Source organism: Gigantopelta aegis, chromosome 3, assembly GCF_016097555.1.
Source record: "Gigantopelta aegis isolate Gae_Host chromosome 3, Gae_host_genome, whole genome shotgun sequence".
Lineage (NCBI taxonomy): Eukaryota > Metazoa > Mollusca > Gastropoda > Neomphalida > Peltospiridae > Gigantopelta > Gigantopelta aegis.
The window spans coordinates 60200175-60210457 of record NC_054701.1 but is presented as its reverse complement, the minus strand read 5'-3'; the positions used below and the strand labels follow the sequence as shown (position 1 = coordinate 60210457).

At 33.7% G+C, this 10283-nt stretch overlaps 1 protein-coding gene across 1 annotated transcript; it reads right to left on the bottom strand.

The window, feature by feature from the left end:
- Window positions 1–10165, bottom strand: LOC121368350 (ADP-ribosylation factor-like protein 6-interacting protein 4). The gene is made up of 5 exons (XM_041493042.1): window positions 9842–10165; window positions 6615–6790; window positions 5561–5675; window positions 4424–4493; window positions 1–2360 (listed from the first exon to the last, which is right to left on the bottom strand). The coding sequence occupies exons 1-5, from the start codon at window positions 10090–10092 to the stop codon at window positions 2304–2306; spliced, it is 669 nt and encodes a 222-aa protein (XP_041348976.1). The 5' UTR covers window positions 10093–10165; the 3' UTR covers window positions 1–2303.
- Window positions 10166–10283: the final 118 nt, after the last annotated feature.

Genomic DNA, 10283 nt, shown 5'->3' with positions numbered 1-10283 from the left:
TTCAAACAATAAAAATAACTAAAAACAAAACAATAACAACTGTATGATCAACAGAAAGAAAACGATTGACAGAAATAATGTTCCACAGTGATTAATGGACATTACTGGAAATTGTCAAAATCGAAATGACACTCCATGCACAAGTACGGGGCAACTGTGTGATGCATGTATTGATAAATAGACGAACGTTCTTTACTAGGATGTCTGTGGTCAAAATGTATGTTCAGTCTAATAGTTGATATTAACATTAATATTTCAGGTTCCCCTACTTTTTTTGAAGAGTATATAATAATAAATTCTTTATTTAGTGATTTTCATTTACCTGTCCCAGAAATATTCTGTGAACTTTGTTATGATATCAGTTAATGGAACAAACAAAACACAGAAAGATGATCATATTCATAAAAATATTAAATGCTAAAAAATGGATCCCTATCACCATATCCTCCATATGATCTAGGCATAAAGCACATGAGATGAAGCAACTTTAAAACAAGTCTTAAACATATTAATTTGCATGTCACAACAAGCATTCTAAGAGTACTGCTGAAGAAATACATGTCCCCTACCAGGCACAAACAACATTTTGTAGCTCCTAAGTTCAAGGACCATAACTGAAAAATGGGTAAATCGCCATGAAAATCAAACATGATCTGTAACAGTACATGATAAAGCTATACACAAAATTTCAGCTCAGTATTTTGATGCATTGTAAAAAAAAAAAAAAAAGTATAAAAAAACCTATATGTGGGATGGACAGACAGAAGAACGGAGATGAAACCTGTAGTCCCCTCCGGCTGAACTGGTAAGAGACTAACAAACATGGTAAACCTGCTGTCACATTAAGTCCAAAAATAGACTATAGAAACATTAAAATAAAGGACTATTCACAAGTGTCAACACTTTCAAAAGCATAAAAAAAACTTTCTGGCTACCCACTTGCCCCCTCCAAAAATTACACATTAAAAAAGAGAGTAGATTTTGCAAGGAAAATTGGTCTCTACATTTTTTGTTTTAAATGTGTATGGGGTATTGCTTACCCTCTCCCCACCCCCATTCTCAAAGTATATGGTTTGTATGCTTGTGAAAATGTTAATACTTATGAACAGCCTCTAATACTAAAATAATGGTTTTGCTAGAATTCACATATAAACATAAAATATAAAGGCTAAAGATAATGAGGTGCATTGATGGTGTACACAAAATTATATGTACCTTGTTAGGAAAAGCAAGACAGTAAAAAAAAAAAAAAACCGCAACAGAAAATAAAAATGGATGGCAACAGCGCAGTAATACTCCTATTTCATTCTCGTCATCGTAATCCAATTTTAGAATCATTGTACTGATCTGCCTTTATCCCAATCCATAATTTTACTACAACTAATTACCTGGGCCTAGATTTTCGATGCTATCTTAGTGCTATGATATCCTAAAACCATTGTAGGCTATGGCATGTGTCGTCGTGATGGCATAGCTTACGATGGTTTTACGATATCGTAGTGCTAGGATAGTATTGAAAATCTCTTACCAGGCACCGATTTGTGAAATTCAATTCCCCATTCATTCCACTTACATAATCAAATTAATAATATACTTAGTCTTCATTTTTGATCTTACACATAGGCTCAGAAGATGCCAGAAATTGGATGTTGGGGGCAGTTATTAATTTGTCTTTCATTTGGAGGCAGGGGCAATAATGCATACTCTGCCACCTTAGCTTGAAAGTTACGGGGGCGGGTGGGTGGGGGGTTATTAGAACTCTTGTTCTTCTGATGCCTATGTTACAGCAATAATCATCGACATGCTGATGAAGTCTAGGTTTAACACACTGTCAAGTCTATATTCCAAGAAGACCTTAAAAATTAATTTGTTAGTTTGTCCAATTTTTCCTCCCTTGATAAAAATCAGTATATATAGTTGAGGCCATTTAAATTTCTAAGAAAAGCACTGGGATATAGGGTGGGAGATCATCACTCACACATAAAGAATCATAATAATGCAGCTCCACTTTACATTTCTTAGTGCACTGCTTTTAAATCTGATCCAACATTTTCTGTTCAAAATTGATATATACATGTATCATACATAATCCACTATTGTTATAGATTCACTCAGGGTCTAATTAATTCAGAATTTAATACTAATAAATAAAATAATTCCTGACAAATGCAGAGTATTATTGGAAATGGATTCTGATTTTTAGAAATGAGCCCTGCACTGGGTTAAAAAATACTAATTTCTAAACACTAAAAATCTGTTCGGCAGGAAGGTGTATATTATTAGTGAAATATTAATGATGTCTTTTACTTGAGAAGTCCCATTTGAACCTGGTAGTGTAGAGCATCTCCCATGGTGGCTTGCTGAAAAATAAGTAAATATCTTGAGTCATCAAAGAACATACATACAAATATATCAATGCTGACTACAATATATGATTTTGTAAAAAGGTATATATGCTATGTATATTTTTTTCATTTCCTTTGCAACCAAAAATTATAAAGAATTAAATATATTAAATGTTTTAATAGCATATACAGTTAAACTTCAATCACCCCACCTTTGATCTCTCGATCTGAAGTGATGGTCCCGGCCGAGTTGCTATACAAACTAGTAATAACGACCTTCGAAAACTCGATAATCTCAATCTCTCGACCTAACTCTTTGGTCCCGCCATAAAGATTTAATAGAGCATGCACCTCTAAAACTCGACGCATGTGGATTGATCAAATTGTCGTTGCCGATAGTATTTTAAAGACGAATGTATTGTCAATCGTGTCAAGCAAGCAAAGCGCGCCTGTCTCGGGTGGTCTTGGCTGTCGAGGATTAGGGTGATAATTACAGAAGAATAGATCGCTGACTAAGCGGAATGAAATGATCCTAAGTTTGAGAGTCAGTGTTCGTCCGTGGTGGAGAGCCTCGCAACGTAATACTTAATTACAGACACAGTCTAGTTAACATCAAAGAGCATTTGTAATAATTGTTAGTGCTGTTTGTTTTTGCTCTCAAAGACGTGAATCGTGTCAAACTTTAGCTTTGCTCTTTATGTATCAGTTAATGTTTATCAATTACCAGTTATTTAGTTATGATCGAGCAATCTGGGAAAGAGCCAGATCAGTTTAAAAAAGTTCTGCTTTCTTGTCATCCTAGCATTCTTGCGTAGGGCCCAGAAATGGAGGGTGGGTGGCCAGATTGGAGAAAGAAAGTAGAGGTGAGAAGCATAAATAATTTTGTGTAAAACAAATGTACTTGTGTTATTCAGTGTTTTATTTGTTAGTTACATTCCGCCATATTTTGACATCTGTAAAATATGCCAACGTTACTTTTTGTTATTTATATATGTATGTAAATGCCTTGTTTTTTTAGTTTATTTTCTGTCAATAAATACATGTAGCCTATATGCCCAAGCATATATTTCAAATTCATCAAGGTGATTCTTTTTGTTTTATTTACTTACTTTTACAATATACGCAAAATTAATGTACGACAGGCGTCGAAAATACCAACAACTGGGGTGGGATGAGATGGGGTGGCATGGGGAAAAGTGACTAATATATTTATTCGCCTTTCAGAGGCAGGCAGCGAAGCACATGCTTCTTACAGTATTAAGCGAAATAAACCAGCTGCATTGCAGTTTCAAATTTGAACTGTTATATATTGATTTCGAAAACTCAAACTCCCTGAAACTCGAACTATTTCCTCGTCCCCTTCAAGATCGAGTTATCGAAGTTTGACTGTATATGTGAAATTATCATTTGGTGACATCACCAGATGTTCCACAAGGATTGATGCCATGTACCTGCACTGACATACTGCAAAAGGCTAGCTTGATCTAACAAAACACAAATGTGTATCACAACTATGGATAAAAAAGATTTTCCCACTCTTTGTTGGATCAGCATAATTGGTTACTGCTATGGGCATATAATCCATTCCGGGGGGTGGGGGCAGTGGTAAAAGCGCTCGCTTGATGCACAGTTGGTTTAAGATCGATCCCCATCGGGCTATTTCTCATTCCAGCCAGTGCTCCACAACCGATGTAACAAAGGTTGTGGTATGCACTATCCTGTCTGTGGGATGGTGTATATAAAAGATCCCTTGCTGCTAATCGAAAAGAGTAGTCCATGAAGTGGTGACAGTGGGTTTCCTCTCTCTATATCTGTGTGGTCTTTAATGATATGTTCAATGCCATATAACCGTAAATAAAATGTGTTGAGTGCGTCGTTAAATAAAACATTTCCTTCCTTTCTTCCATTCCAGGATCATAAACATAACACCTGAGTGATGAGTCAGTAAATATAGACAGTTCTGTGTTGTCAAAGGAAACTATATATGGAATATATGTATCATGTATTGTTTTCTCACATGGGCTATTTCTATCTTGCTTTTGCCGAAATGAGAGAAAGATATTATAATCGATGAATACCTTGTTTATCTCTTGATGTCTCTCCTTGCTGACAATTTCCTCTAGGATTTCCCCATCTCCTTTTACCAACCTATAGATGTATCAAATGCACTGGGGTTAGTCATCATCAATGTTAGTACATGTACTGTGTCTTGAAACATGATCCTATCAATGATCATTATCTTTACTAAAAAAAATAGCGTACCTGACATTTGTGGAAACATCTGAATCTCAGTAAAAGATACATGTATGTGTATTCAATAAAAACTGCTTCTTCTGCATGACTGCAATTCTTTTTTCTCCTTTGTTTTTTTTCTTCTAGTGCCGCTTTTCATGTCATAGTGAGTATTAAATGATGAGCCTAAAACTGCACCATTTTAAAGACATATTAAAGCAGCTGCAATTTTAAGTTTAAAAAAAAAGAGAGAAAAATATATGTTTAAGCATTGAAAATTGATATGATGCGCCATTATTGTTTAAATTTGCTTCCATCTTCAATCTAGGTGACATAAAAATACACTGTTAGCCAGTTATGAAGCCACAGGAGTGTCTTGCTTCTAAGCTCATTAGTTATTCAATGACATAAAAAGATGAAGATAAGTCTTGTATGTTGTCTAATGGTATCTTTTCTTTCTTTCTTTCTTTTTTTTAAATTCAATTTTTAACTAGTTTATGTCAGGGTTGGGGGCCCTGATATCACTACCTTACAGTTGTGCTACTATAAACAAAATATGAATACATATGGTACATTACAACAGTATAATTAAACATGGGTACATAATTTAATTATTTAATGTATATGGGGTTAACAGTGAAGTTAGAAGTAAAGAAAGAAAAAGGTTTCGAGAGAAAAAAGAAAGAAAAGGAAGGAAGGAAGGAAGGAAAGATGAATGAATGTTAAGATAAGATTTTAAAACACAAAATATTAAATTTGGTCTCACAGCACTTGACAACATGATTATTTACTGATAACAAAAACACACAACTTTATTAAAATTCAGAGGCGAGATTTAATCTCGGATTGTAGCTGAAGAAGTTATTTTAAGATTTTACTTTGACCGAACAATAAGACAATAAAAACACAGTTAGGCTATCAAATGAATATTTACTAAATATGATCTAATGATTGAAAAGACTCAGTTTTCATTTACAGCTCACCTTCGCCTCCCTGTTGTTTCATCAATGACATGTCTGATTACACTCTGTTGTTTCTCCCATGCTTCTTTAGTCATTGGAGCCATCATTTTTGGAGTGGGACCGATACTTTCTTTAGCTGTAGGATATAACAAAATGACATACAAATCTGACCCTAACAAGCTGAGAATAACAATGTGTGACATGGTGTTATTATATAGTATACACATTTGTTTTCTTTGAACATGCTGTGACTGCAACATGCTGAATGTAGAAATAATTAGTGCAATCCAGTGTTCGAAACAAGCACATGTCTGTTTGTCCTGACAAGTGAAAATCTGCTTGGACAAGCAAAATGTACCTCAATGATTGTCCAGTGGACAAGTAAAAATGTTCAATGCAGTTTAATTTTGAACAATAAAAAATATGGTCCTTGTACTTGAATCAAACAAAACATTTGTTTGAACAAGTGAAAATATTGATGGACAAGTCAATTTCTCAATGTACTAGTCCAGTGGAGAAATGAGAAATTGATACTTCTATCGCTGCAGTCATCTACAAGGCTCACCCTGTGTACTGCCAAATTAGCCAATTGCTAATTTTTATACAAAATGGCTACCAAATTTAGACTTTGGCTAATAAAATATTCTTCAAATTAACCACATTTTAATGATTTTCAAGGAAATACTCTACATTTCTGAAAATTGGCTTAACCAAAAAAATTTCCTGTGTGAGCCCTGCATCCATTTAATATACATACGGCCATTTTCACAGTTTTTGGTAGTTCTGATCACTTCTTCTCTTTTGATTTGTACTACTGACAGCCTTCTTTGGACTTACACGATGCTACATTTTGTAAGGATCTTTTGGCACTACGGACCAGTAGACTAGCGTGCACACATCATGCAAAATATTGTGTACAAATTTGATTTCCATAAATTCAAGTCATGGAAGACACCATCTTTTTCACATGAAGTGGCTATGGGCTGGCTATTTACACAGTGGTCATCATTTTGGGAAACGTCCAATGTAAGGCCAACACACCACATCTACATCTAGTTTATTAGAATCTGTTTACCTTCAGTTTCTTTCTTCCCAATCTTCTCACTAGAATTTGCATCTCCACATTCTTTTAGTTTTACTGCTTCAGAAGACTTATTTTTCTCCTCCTTTAGCTTTTTATGCTTTTTTTTCTTTTTTTTCTTTTTCTTCTTCTTTCTTTCCACAGACGATGAATCTGAATGACTGCTGTGCCTTTATGAAATACAGACATGTAATTAAACATCCAATTATTATTTATTAATTAAATTTTCGAAATCAAATTAACATTTAACCACAGAATTATTTTTAAAATTATGAAATTACATATAATTCAGAAACACAACTTGGATGAAACGTCGCACTTATCTACCAGAATATGCATTATAACCACACTGTACATATATGTTTAAGTTTAAATAGCAGGTGTTTCTTTTGGGGTTTGGGGGGCCCAGAAGGGGCATTTTGTTTTCTATTGATGTTTTTTTTCTTTCTATTCAGTTTGTATACTTATTTTTACTGTATTCTTTCTGGCAATAGTACACGTAGGTCTCTCTAAAAAAAAAAATTCTTTCAGTGGAAGATACATGTATGATATCAGAGACATATCTCTACCATTAAAATGATCATGGTTTTATTTGCTTCTTCTTAAGTATTTACTAGTATCAAAACACGTAAAATATGATTTGGTATCAATAATTCCTATTCTATACATGGCTGACATCAAATTATCCATAGAATAATAATGATTAAGTTTAGGTATGATAACGTAGCTTTGACTCCAACATAGTCTTCAATCAGTGCTACAAAATGATGTATGTGTGTAGCAAAATACATATTAAAATTAATAGTGTTTTAGTAAAAAGAAAAACAAAAAAGTCACATTTTATTTAAAACATTTATTTTGTGTATTTTCTCATAGCACAAAATGTTGATGCAAATGTAACAAATAAAGCACAAATTAGCAAATATTTAACAATCATGTTGACAGACCACCATGACAGACACATTAAAACATGAGTGGCTATATACTTGTATATATATATTGGGGCCATACTAGTTTAGAAGGTAGAGTAAATTGATCTTAAGTCAGACATGATAGTGAGTCAGACACTTTGAAGCTGTATATATATGTGGTTTTACACTAAGAATGGCATTAAATAATAAACTGCAAAGATTATTACTATCATAATTATTGTTGTTTTAAACAGGATTGTTTGCAGTTTAAATTATTAAATTTCTAAGCCCTTGATAGCTGTTGTAAAGAACACAACTGTCATATATATAAAGACACTTGTTCCACTATACATATAAACTGGAGTACAGTCCCTTCGCAAATAACAAAATATGTCTACTCAAAATATTTCATTCATTCATAAGGACGAGTTTTAAGCCATTTCAGTATTTGGGGTGAATAAAAACAGTTTTATAGTAGGTGATATCTTCAAGTAACTTTATTTAACCAAAAACTATGATAATACTGATGGCATTGGAACACAAGACCACAATATTTTTAGTGTCATAGCTCACTTAGTACCTTGTTGGTCTGTGTTTTTACTTTGTAGTAACCAGTCAAGTGTCGTCCACATTTATTTTAGAAATTACTTTCATTTTAACATAAGGACACATTATCAAATACTTAAAAATATCATGTTTCTAATGAAACGGTAACCAGTCAATTCATGCCATAGTCATTTCGTACCATACTATAGTCATTTCGTACCCAATTTTACCATTTCGTACCCAAGTCATTTCATACCATAGTTATTTGGTCATTTCATACCCAAGTCATTTCGTACCATGGTTATTTCGTACCATGTCTGTTTGTTCATTTCGTACCATAAGTCATTTCATACTCGGTATCTTATTTTTGTCATGGTATGCCACTTATTTTTATTGTTGACGAATAAACGTTGATGTGTAAACATACCTTGTAACACACGGTCTTCGTGGGTAATAAGGTTTTTCTGAGATTGGCTTGTCTTAGAAGATCTTGATATGTTATTCTAAGACAAGGTGTAGTTGGTAATTAATATAATGATGAACGAAAACGTGAGGAGATGAAAGTAATATATCATCTTTTTCTTGTTCTTTCTTTCTTTATTTATTAAGGGGTGGAGGCTTCAATATAGTTGCATTAGTTTAATGTTTATTTTTTAAACCAGTAATTCAACATTTTACTATCTATCATTCAACTAAGCTGCACAATAAATGATTGAGGTTTGAAATGTTACAATAAATGTTCACTTCGCCTACGAGATGGTAAAAAGTAGGTATTAAATGGCTATGGTACGAAATGACCAAAGCACTATGGTACGAAATGACCAAAGCACTATGATACGAAATGGATGTACGAAATCATAAGGAGGTGGCTCTCTTGCCACTACACGCAAGGATGGTTTCTGAGGGGAAACTAAAATGCAGAATAAGAAAGGCGGGAAACAGTTTGGAGGGGAAATTATTCCAGCTTTGGGATGACTACGAGCAGGAGATCATGTCGGCCAGTCGTCTTCTCAAGGAATGTGCAAAACTCTATGGATTATGAAAACAATATCTGTGATGAACGTCAAAAACGTTTCTAGTGTGGTTCTCTCCTCTTTGTGCTGTTAATGTAGTGCTCAATATGTTTAACGTCATTTTTATGTCAAGTAATGACGTCATTGTTGTCTCCTATTCAGTGCCTCCACATCTGTATTGCTTGTAATAAATATTATATTTGAAGTTAGTGCTGAAAGGAAAGAAAGGTGCAATTATTTTAATAAAGGAAATTTACTTATATTGAGATTATTGCGTTATGTTTTTTTTTACCTATAGTCTGTTCCATCCCCCTCAAAAAAACGTGGTTAAACTTAAAAACAAAAGTAAAAGTGTTTTGAAAAATATGTGCTAGAAACGATTTGGGGGCGAACTGGCACATCGTGGGGGCGAACTGACAGATTATTTGGGGGCGAACTGGCTGGGGGGGGGGGGGGGGTTTGAAACATCATGGATCCGAATAACTTTGGTACTAAATGACTAGTAACCAATGAAACATACAATTGTATTGTTAAAATTTTATTATTAGAAGTAGTAGTATTTTATATTGAAATATTATGATTATAACAAGTGTATAAATCAGAATATACAAAATGTTACAATAAATGTTCAATTAGCCTATTTTAATCAAACTTCTCCCCTTTCTTCTGTGAAGGCAATCAAGATGTCACTTCTGCTTTTTCGATTCTAGATTAGAGCCTGCATATGTAGATTAAGTTGAGAGTTAATTACCTTCTTTTATGAGACTTTTTATCTTTAGATCTGTCATTTGACGTATGCCGTGTCCTGTGTCTAGATTCATGACTGTGCTTTGAACGTTTTCTTTTAACAGGTTTGGAATATAAACTAGAGTCACTCGACGATGTGTCACTGATGGTTCTGGACTGCCAAGATCGCTTACTCTCTTTAAGTTTAGGTCTTGAATGTCTGTCCCTTTCTCGGGAATGTGACCTAGAGGACTTATGCTTCTTTTTATAATCCATTTTTATCAAATTAAAGCACAGAAGAGATTACTAGCATGCTTAAAACACAAATATTAAAAACGCCACGCATGGAGGCTGCCATTTTGGTTTTATTAAAATAATCAATGATCCCATTTGTTGTTTAAATGAAACAATTTTAAAATATTAAACATATAAATCAAAGTAAATAACAACTATAATAAATAAATTAA